The sequence below is a fragment of the Helianthus annuus genome, chromosome 1 (assembly GCF_002127325.2).
Source record: "Helianthus annuus cultivar XRQ/B chromosome 1, HanXRQr2.0-SUNRISE, whole genome shotgun sequence".
NCBI lineage: Eukaryota > Viridiplantae > Streptophyta > Magnoliopsida > Asterales > Asteraceae > Helianthus > Helianthus annuus.
This window is the reverse complement of record NC_035433.2, coordinates 21,077,378-21,089,523: the sequence shown is the minus strand read 5'-3', so window position 1 is coordinate 21,089,523 and position 12,146 is coordinate 21,077,378. Positions and strand designations below refer to the sequence as shown.

Sequence of the window (12,146 nt, the reverse complement as noted above, 5' to 3'; positions counted from 1 at the left end):
CAAAATAGAAATAGCTTATAATAGTTGACGATCATATATCATAATGTCAGTATAATTACGTGCTTTAAAAAAATTTAATTGCAATAAAACATACCAATTAAGCGGTTATCATGACTAACTTATTAAATTCTTTTAGGTTTGAAATCTAAAAATGTAACATAAGATTTCTGAACATGAGAAAAAATGGACATTGTATATTTCAAGATTTGTAAACAAATTTTATTTGATTTAAAATGAGAGTAGAATGCTATACAAAATGATTATTTATACGTAAATACCTAAAAAAAATAACTGACATACATTTTATACAGTAAGATATATAACATTACAAACAAAAAGTTAACGTTTAGTGAAATACACAAAGAAAAAATAACGTTACAAACAAAGAATTAACATCTGCTAGAATATACTTAGTATAAGAGAGTTCACAATCAAATAAGTACATTATAATTGATAATTTTCTATTACGAAAATACAAAACTCATCTTTATAACACACTTAGTAATATGAATCAAAAAGGTCTGTAATACAAAATTTTAACTGGGTACAAGTATTATGAATATCAAAATTAGTAAAGAAAATAATATAAGAATACACAAAACTGATAAAACCAACACATACTAACTTCAAAATGTAATAACAACGTAATACGTAATTGATAAAACAAACACAAAATAACTTCAAAAAGTAATTGATAAAACCAACACACGTAATTGTCTCAGATTATTCAGAATAACATTAAAAAACCCCCATACTCTCATGTCCATAAACAAAACAAATTGTCTTAAGTTGAACACCATAAAAACATAAATATAAAGACTTCAACTACTTCTCGATTTTTGGAATCAACATGTTACCCCCTTCAGAATATGGGCATTCATCCTTTCCATCATTAACACGACGTTTTGTTGAAGAAGATCCAAGTGTATCATCAACGTCATAAACATCGTGCAGATTACGTTTCACCTCACCAGAAGACGTTGTCTTTGCATCATTCTCCAATCCTTTGGACATCGGTGTTTGGTTATCACCAGTGAAAGAAACCTCATCCTGAAAAATATAAAATTATTGGTAAGACTAAAATAATTCCAAACAATACGTGCATTTTAGTATACTTATAATTATTAAATAATTTAGCTGTAAGCAATAAAAACCTTTGAAACATCACAAGCAACAGATTGGATTCCAGAAGGTTGAGCCTCGGTTGATTCAGATTTCTCATACTGTATCAATACAAAATTAATATGAAATGCAACTTTAAAGGTTTTTCAACATTTAACAAAAACCCAACTTCTAGTAATGACACGAGGTTTTATACCTCATGTATTTTAAATTTAGAGTAGAGACCAGCAAGAATATTCGCATCAGAGGTGAGCATTGAGATTCCGTAGTTCTCAACTTGGTGTATAATGTTAAACTCTAAAACATTGATGATAAAACCAAGTTTTTTCCCAACTAAAATGTCAAACAATTCCGGATAAGGTTTGGGAACGCCTCCAGAAGCCAACTCCTATCACGTACAAAAATAATTAAGGATTTCTGTAAATAATCACGCAAAATAAATACAATATTCATAAATATTGTAAATAAAAACATAATTAGTAGGATAAAGTACCTCATTATGCACTTCAACCAACTCTTTTGCCGTTTTTTTGAAAAGCTTAACAGCCTCAAAATCAAATAGTGTAAGAGTGACGGTGCCGTATGAGTCTTGCACGCGAATAGGAATCTTGTATCTATTTTAGTTTAATCACAACAAAATATAAATTTTCAGGATTAGTAACCTGAAAATTTAAAACCTTTAAAAAAAATTTTATCAAAAAGTTTTATAAAAACATACCGAGGAAAGGACACAATATCAACTCCTTTACATTTAGCGTTTGTACACATGACAATCCTTTTTTCATCAAAACAACCAGAACCATCCTCATTTTCAACAGTCACATATGTTTCTTCGACACTGGATTTGCAGTGGTTGCATGCATTATAGTACCAGATTTTATCAGTGCATATCCCGATTACTGTACCAACTAAAATGACCTTCTTGGGCTAATGAATTAAAGAAAAAATACATGTAATTTAATCAAATTGTTATTTATTATGATAAATAAAAAAATCAATAAGGTGGATATAACCTTTTGAATGGTACTAAGATAAGCTGACAAAACAAAACCAGTGTTGTTTAGAAACTCATCCTCAGCGGATGATATCATATATGAGCCAGCATTGTCACTTTCAGATGGTGTAGATGCAAACTTGTCAACAAAGCTATAACATTCAACAAATGAAGAGGTAATAGGTAGCTAAGCTTGTAGTTAAGGAAATTATAAAATTAAACAAACATCTAATATTAATGTTTGATAAATACTAAATTAAACTATTTTTTCTTACCACTTCTTGAATGATGTTATTTCATCAAGATCAGAATTGATGAACATTCTACTGATATCAAAGGAAGTTGACAAACCTTTCTTATCTACAAAATAACAAATGAATAAATTATATAGGATGTTAATAAAGTTGATTGACACAACCAATTTAAACACTACAGTTTTCAATCAAAATGATGTTGATTCATACCTCTGTATAGATTGACAACACCAAAGTGAATCAAAACAACGACATGCTTCTCTCTGTTTGGATTATTGAAGTAATCATGCATTTCTATGGCAAATGAATCCCACAAAGTAGCAATAACTTGATGACCCCTACATGTTATATAATAAATCTATATGAAAGGCCTTTATAAAAAAAAAATATAACGGATGTTATAGGGATGAAGTAAAATACTCACTCAATATCCTTAACTCTTATGTTCAATCTCTTGCCTTTGGAACCATCTTTTTTATCCGTGTCTTCCATATTAAAGCAGACTTCAACATACCCTATGAAATCTATATAGAAGGGAATAATGGTAAATTGGAAAAAAAACCAAAAAGAAACATACTTCAAACATAATTATAAATCTTGAGTTAAACTATTTACCAACGGTTGTACCAACATCAACTTTATTTTCAACAACATCTTTGAAATTCACAAAAGAGAAAGAATACTTGGGACCACACCAATCAACACTTTTTTCAATCTGACTGAACAGAGTAAATGTTAACTTCCGCTTATCATTGGTGTAGTTGATAGTTGCATTATTTGGAGCAATAGATGCCCTGCTAATGAGAAGAACTTCGTCGAGTTTAAAATGATGATCAAACCTTGGCAATATCTTATGAAGACAATTTGCCAAAATCATATCACCCTGAAAATAAATAAATAATTATAAAATTTTATGTCAAAACCTATTAATAAACACATCAAACGTAACTAATACACTAAATAATTTAACAATATAAAAAACAATATTCATTAAAAACCTGTTCGTCCATGCATATCATGTCAACGCGATATGTCACATTGGGCTGTCCATGCATCATCTTACGCCACAACGAAACTATCTTCAACCTCAATGTATAGTTATTCGACATGGCATTAACCTTAGACAACATGGTTATTTTTTTGGTTTCCATCGCGAACAAAGTTTATGAATTTTGGTAGAGAGAATAAAAGTAATAAAATGTGGTGATAATGAAAGTTTACAACACTGTATTTATAATGGATACATACAGGTATACCGAAAGTTATTTTAAGAAAGTGTATTGACATGTAAAATAAAAAACAAATATCGAATATATTAATATTGCCTTTGGAAATTATTGAAAACTATGTTTGGAAATTTTAAATACCGATGACTCTTTAATTCGTTAATTAACAATTCTAAAAAAAATTTTAGATTGGACGAAATATTGAAAATGATATTTTGTAAAGGTTGACCATAGTTAGTTTCCGTAAATAACACAACTACCTTGTAGACTTTTACCAATTTTCCAAAAAAAGATAACAACAACTATGGAATCAAACTTAATTTTAGAAGTGATTAAAGTAAATCTTTAATTTAATAGCCAACTTTCCGTTTACTCGATGTCGTGTTAGTTAAATAATGGATGTTTATTCAATAATAATATTTTTCACTGCCTGGGATTTAATAATTAAAAAAAAAATTGGATACTAACTTGTGTAATGATACTTACATTTGGAATGGATTGATAATTAACTTTAAATTTGGAAGTTAGAAAAACATCATATTCTGTAATTGATATTCGACAAATATTGAAATCTACATCTTTATCAAATTAAGAGTAACCAGTTAACAATTTTGTAATGCTAACTTAATCCAATTTTTAATAATTAAAAAATGGTCTATTAAATTAAAGCATAGAGGTTCCACCTTCTTGAAACATTATATATTGATTGAGAATTTAATAGAGTAAATGAAGATGATAAAGTTACCTTATTAATAGATCGTCTATTAAAAAAGTGTCCATAGGTATAGTATATTTGGTAAATATTTTTACAAAAATACACCTAGCTAATTTTTTATTCGATATACTAAACCGCATAATAAGATAGGTATAATTTAATGTTTCTGATGATAAATAAGATGGTCAATTAAAATAAGTAGCAAACAAATTTCAATAGAAAAATTGAGAATACATACTTTAATGGAACAACGTATTTGTATAATTAGATGTCTTTCTCTTAGTTTTTTAAAATGAGATGTATGCATGTCGTAATAAACATTTATAGTTATATAAACAAACATTAAAAGAATACACAACACTTACGGCCAATACAAAAAACTATTAGGAGAAAGGTCCATTAAGGTGCATGTTCAAAAGATGGTTACCAAAACAAAGACCAAAAGGTTTTTCTGAAGACAGTCTAACAAAGAAAGGTGCAGTATCGCTTAGACATATCGGACTTTTTTTAAGATGACGGTCTTCTTTGAAGTCAAATACGTAAAATCAAGCATGTCACCATCATTTAAATTGTTTTCAGTCATAAATAAAGGCCAGTTTATGACTGAATAGCGTACTGCCCTTCCGTTTTTTTCCCGTTTGACTTCATAAACAGTAACCTGCCCCTGCAGGTTTTCAAACTTAAGTGTATGAAGCTTCTTTGAAAACCCAGCACGGTTTGATACCCCGACAGGAAGACGCTGCATGTAACAACGTGTATCTAACATTTCTCTTTAAACATCCAATAATAACATTAATTTATGTAAATGTAAAGATTATCTGAGAAAAAAAAATACCAGCCTGTATTCCCCTTTACGTGTAAAATTCAAAACCTCTGGATCTTCATGAATAGTGGGTTTTCTAGATTTGTTTCCATGAAGACGCTTCTTAGTCTTGGAACTACCAGAAGAACTTATATTTTCCTTTACCTTTATGATTAGCAAATTTATTAACTTCTCAACGACACCATATTATAGTTAACAAATTAATATTATTTGTATAAATCTGATAACTTACATCATTTTTGAGAGATTGACATCCTTCATCTATAGTTCCTTTGGAAGTACAATCAAAATCATGTTGTTTGGCTTTAATTGTTTCTCCAACTCGCTCCTTCATAGCAATAGCATCCTGTTGCTGAATGCAAAAGATATTGTTAAAATGGGAAATTTTACATTAACATCAAAAAATGTACATGAGAACTGTTATTGCTAAATATCATATGAACATTATGTAAACACATACTTTTATATAAATATACGATTACCTGGTCGACATCTCGTTCTTCATGTGAAAAAAAGAAACCATAATCTTTACGTAACGCCTAAAAAGGAAGATTTGGTAACTTAAATACTGTAATATATCAATTAACGAAATGCAAGTTTATAGATATTACTACTTTACCTCGTCTACTTTATGAACATAATCGTCACGAGATATTTCAAGAACATCATCATCCGAATTTTCCCCCATTATCAACACAACCAGAAATTGAACTGCCAAAAGTGTTAAGCGTAAGAGAGCATTAGAAATATTATTAAATATAAATAGATATTCATCATACAAATTACTTTTAACAACAATATTATAAAAAAAAAACCAAATCTTATAGTTAACTTATGTCATACGAATTTATCTTTTGTATAGAATAGGAAAAAAAAATAAATTTCACAACTGTATAAAAAATAGACAAATACATACATCCATGTCTGTTTTTTGAACCTTATATAAGAAAAGTTACAAATAAATAAATCCTTGTATACGATCCAAGACATAGATTAGTGCACATAGGAAGATAAACAAATCTTCCATAAACAACCATCAGCTTTAAAAAGTATAATCGACTTGGTGAAAACAAAAGAACAAACAGTTTACATAATACCGAGAGTTTCAAGATTAATCAAAACTAAAAAATCAAAAGGAATAATATTTCTATCAAAACCAGATCCGTCATTAAGAAAAAAGATACAGCAACAACAAACTGATACGGAAGAGAAATTCTAAAAAAATCTTCATGAACAAATGAAACCAAAATAACAATACGTATCAATAGTTAAGAACTTACCGATTACGAATTTCTTGAAGATTGGAAGTAGCGGTTGTAGAACAAAGGGTTTCTTGGGTGTAGTGTAGGATAAAACTAATGATATAAAACCAGATGAACTTTATCTAATGATTCGATGGGTCGGATCTTTGATTAACCGGTTGGGTTAATATTTAAAAAAAAGGAAATTGAAAAAGTAGTTTGACAAGATATAGTAGAGGTAATCATTCATTTACCTTACCAATGATAGATATTATGCAACTATCAATAATATATATTAATTTATTTCGAATCTATATAACTTTTGTATTTTTTTTTTGGATTGATTTAATTTCAATTACATTATTTGGTAATAAAGAAGGCATGTTAGCACAATGAATGATAAAATATGTAATTTAATGCAGCAATTTTTTTTAAAAATTAAAAATGACACATAATAGACTTAATTCTTTTATTGTTACACTAAGGAAAAGATAATACGCAAGATACTTGAAACAAATTACATAGTTCGATAAACAAAAGATGAAATATTATCAATTTAATTAAAATTTTCTAACTGAAAGGCGAAAGGATTGTCTCGAAAAATAATGCGCCTTTCGGTCCGTTGTAGCAGTCAACATGTTGAATATACTTCAAAGAATCGTTGCAAAGGATAACTTCAACAGTATCTCCCCAAATACTGGTTATCAACCACCTGTTGTCCTGAATTATATTTGTCCTTTCCTGCGGCTCCAAATGTTCAACTATGCGAGCCTTATTGAAAGAAAAGACATTGATCCAGTCATTCTGCTCATACTTGACCAAATCTGCAATTAGTTCACCTGCATATTGAACGACAATGACATGTAGCTTGTTGGAAATTGATAGAAAATGTGCTTGGCAAGGATTGACTTCAATACGCTCAGGAAAACGAAGTATACTAAAGGATTCAGATATAACATCAAAAGCAACAATGTTCCTTTCACCAGGTGGAATCCAGTAATTGGAAACAGTGAAGTATATTGTTTTTCCCGAATAAATTCCAGGAGACCATGAATAAAAGTTTGAACCTAACATAGATCCTTTCAAGAAATTCAACTTCCTCCATGAGCCACTATGTCGTGAATATACACGAGCAGTAACTGTCCCCCAGTAACAGTTAATATGAAGCACCTTCAGATCGTTGTGCTCGTCAACGTACATCCCACCCGTATCGTTGTGTCGACCAAAATAACGACTAAAATAGTCATCCGATATCAACTTAAAACGCCTAGTCGTTGGATTCCAAAGGACGAGGTCATTGGAATCAGTCCTCCTAATGCAAAGTAAAATAAGTCCGTTAAACGAACCTATAATGCTTAATAAGGATGGCTCGACATCGTATGGAAAAGTGACGATTTTTCTGGTATCGACTTCCAAGTTGCCAGATACTATGTCGTCAACGACAATGGAATTTCCATTCAAGGATATCAGCTTCTTTTGTGGTAAGTTTGAAACTCGTCGAGTATGTATTAAAACAAACTTTGGTGTAGATAACTCATAACACCATTGTTTAGAAACACATTTGAAACGACAAACTGCCTTTGCAGGTAGTCTCGATAAGATCTCTTCAAAAATCATGTCATCCCCGATACGTTCCATGATTCGTAATAATATGGAACCTAAATAAAAAAAAGGATTGTATAAAAAGTTATTGTATATCAATGGAATATAAAATTTTGAATGATACATTATACAATACCTAACCGTCAAAGTGGAGGTGTTGTGTATAAGATTTGAAGAATGAGAAAGAATTACCCAAAAAAATGGTATTTATAGGACTTCAATTATATATTGGAAATCTGTTAGTATTAAAAAAATTATATCAAATCTGTTTCATATATAAAAATGTTGCTAAAAAAAGGATTTAAAAAATTATTATATTAAAAGTCGTTACTTATTACATGTTTTAACAATTTTTTCAATAACTATTAACAATCAATTTATGTTTCTGTTCTAATAAAAAAATATTTTTGGAAACATTATAATTTACTATACGATATATTTGCTATATATTAATATAGTTAATTTCAAAAAAGTCCAATATCAACAACTTAAATGTTGATATATTATTTGTAAAAAACGCGTATTTTATGTAAAACTATTGTTGATATTATAGAATATTGCAGTAACATTTAACAAATATATGATGAAAGTTTATTTACCATGTAAATCTATTTAAATTATGTATTTAAAAATTTTGAATCAAATAATTCAAAAGTTATGAAATATGTATTCATATAGTCAAAAAAAAAAAAAAAAGAGGGATCCTCATCTAAATAAGAAAGACTTACGATTTAGGTGAACTTGTTTATTAATGTCCGTATTATGATTTTTATGGATATACCGGTTGAAATTAGCTTGGAATTCAATCAAGATTCGATTGAAATTCAGAACAAAGAAAAACAACACACAATATAAAAAACCTCGGTTCAAACCCAAACTTTGATATTGAAGTAACAATTTATTTTGTCAATAGCATGTAATGATTGATAAAGGTTGGATTATTATCCATACATAATTGAAAACAAATATTTATTCAATAAGAATAACACAATTACTAAAATTAAGCGCCGTTCATATTATCAAATGAGATAAGAATCTTTATTTATAAATGCAATGAATTATGTTCAATATGATATATATTGGAGGGAAATGTTATCGTTTCCTATACAAATCTTTATTTATAAATGCAATAAATTATGTTCAATGCGATAAGAATATGTTTAGAAATTATTGTGAATTATATTTGGAAGTTTTTTTAAAACATATAAGCTGTTAATGATTGGTCAAATAAATTTGATTAAACTGTAAATTTATTAGCTTGATCATAAAGTTAATCAATGAATAGAAACAATATATTTACAAAGATAAAAACATTTCTGCATAATGTGTGAATTTAATATGGAATCAAGTTTAAATATCGTCTGGTGAATTTATTCGGTATTCAATATCAAGTAATTAAAGATTGAATTTGTTATAAATAATATAGAAAACGTTAAAAAGATCTTAATGATTTGTCGGTTTTGTAAATTATATTTGGAAGTTTTTTTAAAACATATAAGTTCTTAATGATTGGTAAAATAAATTTTATTAAATTGACAGTTTGATTAGCTTAATCATAAAGTTAATCCATGAATAGAAACAATATGTTTCCAAAGATAAAAACATGTCTGCAAATGTGTGTAATAAATATGGAAGGAAGTTAATATTCGTCTGGCGAATTTATTCGGTATTCAATATCAACCTAATTAAAGATTGAATTTGCTATAAATAATCTATGAAACGTGTTACATATAGTATGACATAAATTTCTTACAACATATCAATTAATAAAAACTTATGATTCGTACCATTATCATACAAATAACCAAATTATTAGCATTAAACAATTAAGAAAGCATCATCCCACACAATTAAGAAAACAAATGTACAATACATGAAAACCATAGTAATCTGCCATATCGTTAGTAAAACAAAAGTACCGTAGCAACATAAAACACACGTAGTTCACAAATTAACCAAAGCCAAAAACATAAATCCATTGTTTTGTAATCACCAAAATAGCGTTATACGGAATTTAACCACTAACACATACCATGTAACTTCAACACCTCAACGGTAAATCAACATACCTTTACTCTTGACATAAACCATATTAAACTCTTCATCCCATCCCAACTGTTTGTCTCGAACGAAATGATTCATGCCAGAAACGTTGTACCTCGGACATCCTTGAGAGTGCTCGACACCAATGGATACGTTCCAAGTCAAACCAGCGGAGTCCTGTATAATCAATTCCATCTTACGATCCAAACCATGGGCTTGTGCCCACTTCTTTTTCAGACGCTTCAAATGCCAATAAAAAAAAAATAAACATTAAAGTAATTAAAAAGGATTAAAAAAAGTATAAAATATATTAAAACACAACATACATTGGTACTATGAAAATGTAGAAATATAAAACTTACGTAATGATTGTCGACACGAAATACAACCGGTACTTCGTCATCCATATTTTCTTGACCACCAACTACAGGAATGGGTTTGGGCAAATCATCATCAGAAACTTCAATCAACTCATCGATAGGTTCTATTTTTGTATCATGTAGTTCTGGTGGTAGAGTTAATATGGTAGGCTTGCAACAGAAAACACTCAAATCATAGTTCCTCAAATCAACCATCTCAATTACAACCAAATGATGATCAGTAATAGACATCTCCTTTTTTATGCGACTCCAACCAGTTGTAATATAAACTTCATCGTCAAAAACCTCCATACGGACCAACCATTTACGATTACCTGACGATCGTACCACAGCAGGATATCTCGGAATAGTATTGAACATTTTGTGATGAACAAACATCCTATCCACATACTACACGTAAAGAAAGTCAGATGATGTCCATACAAAAAATAAAATGTGAAACAAATGTTCTTTAAATTGGAAAAGTACCATGCAATTATCTCTGTCCTTTAGATGTCCAGGTTGGTAGTGGAAAAAATCACACGGCGCAAGAGATATATCTTGATAAAAGTAGATGAGGCGAAAAGAAGATAAAGCTTCTTCAAATTGAAAAACCAACCAGGAATTGGATGGTAGCTTCAAAGAAGTTACCATATCAAACCAACCGTTATAAAGATAGTAGTTGTACGCGAGCTTAATAATTTTTACTTTAAAAATCCTACCATCTAAAGTGCGGATACAAGCTTCCTTTTCTGGGTAGTCAAATTTTTTAATCCAGTCACCATACAATGCCGGAAGTGTCTACACACAAACATAGAAGATAATGTTAATAGTAATTATAAGATGTATAATGACAGACAACATTTTTAAAGAATAATTATCCAAGACAAACATTGTTATAGGATTAACACTAACCAACGATTTCCGGACGTTGTCACGTATACACGCAGCAAATCCATAAACCATTTCAGCTTTCGACTGATGCCTGGAAAATGAGATGATAAAATATATAATTAGATCATCAACACATAAGTACTTCAAGAATGATAGTTAAAATAATACTTAAATATTAAGAAAAAAGTTGACTACATTAACAAAATCCCAAATATCTTTCAAATAAAGTATGCAACCCACAGAAAAAAATCAACTTAATAAAAACACAATCCATTAGTACAAAATCAACAAATATTAACCTAAGTTTATATCATAACCACTACATCAACAATAAACAACAAATAATCTCCACAATGGTGGCGGGTTCTCGTTGAATAATAAATAAAAGATCAAGAACAAAAACAGTTCGTTGTATAACATTGAATATATATAAAGTAAATCGGAACGGAATCAAACACTGAAATGAATCTCGTAAAACACACAACTTTTCAAAAACAAACTGCTCATACCAATAACAGCACAAACACATACGAACAAAACAAACGAACATACTTTGCGTTTCAGGTTTAATCAAAAACAAAGGAATAATGAACAACAACAAAATCCATTTATAATACTGCTAATAAATAAATCTACAATATATGAAACGGATACAAAATCAATGAAAATGCATTACTTAAACAACATAGAGAAGAAGGATATTAGATTTCGAATAGATTAAGATTACCGATGAAGATCTCCGAAGAACAATGTTTTACTGGTAGAAGAAGAAAGGGTTTCTTGGTAGGCGTGTAGGAGAAAGATCAAGAATGATATTTTAAGTGAATATTACGAACCAAATCGGATATATATATGGATCCGAATTTGTTTGCA

General features: G+C 29.3%; 3 protein-coding genes across 3 annotated transcripts; all 3 read right to left on the bottom strand.

The window, feature by feature from the left end:
- Positions 1-1,776: 1,776 nt before the first annotated feature.
- Positions 1,777-3,479, bottom strand: LOC118488126. Its single transcript, XM_035985268.1, has 8 exons — positions 3,369-3,479; positions 2,986-3,253; positions 2,795-2,894; positions 2,581-2,708; positions 2,392-2,476; positions 2,136-2,268; positions 1,872-2,049; positions 1,777-1,784 (listed from the first exon to the last, which is right to left on the bottom strand). The coding sequence occupies exons 1-8, from the start codon at positions 3,477-3,479 to the stop codon at positions 1,777-1,779; spliced, it is 1,011 nt and encodes a 336-aa protein (XP_035841161.1).
- A 3,466-nt stretch (positions 3,480-6,945) lies between these two features.
- LOC110934243 (F-box/kelch-repeat protein At3g06240-like) lies at positions 6,946-8,013 on the bottom strand. The gene has a single exon (XM_022177441.1). The coding sequence runs from the start codon at positions 8,011-8,013 to the stop codon at positions 6,946-6,948; it is 1,068 nt and encodes a 355-aa protein (XP_022033133.1).
- A 1,922-nt stretch (positions 8,014-9,935) lies between these two features.
- LOC110935327 lies at positions 9,936-12,082 on the bottom strand. Its single transcript, XM_022177748.1, has 5 exons — positions 12,001-12,082; positions 11,295-11,364; positions 10,869-11,180; positions 10,383-10,790; positions 9,936-10,260 (listed from the first exon to the last, which is right to left on the bottom strand). Exons 2-5 carry the CDS (start codon positions 11,343-11,345, stop codon positions 10,027-10,029), a joined length of 1,005 nt encoding a protein of 334 aa, XP_022033440.1. The 5' UTR covers positions 11,346-11,364; positions 12,001-12,082; the 3' UTR covers positions 9,936-10,026.
- Between the last annotated feature and the right edge of the window lie 64 nt (positions 12,083-12,146).

What these genes read in the sequence shown, in the direction of transcription:
- LOC118488126 (XM_035985268.1), bottom strand. Translation starts at nt 3,479, where the DNA reads ATGTCGAATAACTATACATTGAGGTTGAAGATAGTTTCGTTGTGGCGT. An exon ending in TGATGTTGGTACAACCGTTG is followed by an intron (nt 2,895 to 2,985) that starts GTAAATAGTTTA and finishes CCTTCTATATAG; the next exon opens with ATTTCATAGGGTATGTTGAA. An exon ending in TGTTGTCAATCTATACAGAG is followed by an intron (nt 2,477 to 2,580) that starts GTATGAATCAAC and finishes GTTATTTTGTAG; the next exon opens with ATAAGAAAGGTTTGTCAACT.
- LOC110935327 (XM_022177748.1), bottom strand. Translation starts at nt 11,345, where the DNA reads ATGGTTTATGGATTTGCTGCGTGTATACGTGACAACGTCCGGAAATCG. An exon ending in AGGACAGAGATAATTGCATG is followed by an intron (nt 10,791 to 10,868) that starts GTACTTTTCCAA and finishes CTTTACGTGTAG; the next exon opens with TATGTGGATAGGATGTTTGT. An exon ending in TTCGTGTCGACAATCATTAC is followed by an intron (nt 10,261 to 10,382) that starts GTAAGTTTTATA and finishes TGGCATTTGAAG; the next exon opens with CGTCTGAAAAAGAAGTGGGC.
- LOC110934243 (XM_022177441.1), bottom strand. Translation starts at nt 8,013, where the DNA reads ATGGAACGTATCGGGGATGACATGATTTTTGAAGAGATCTTATCGAGA.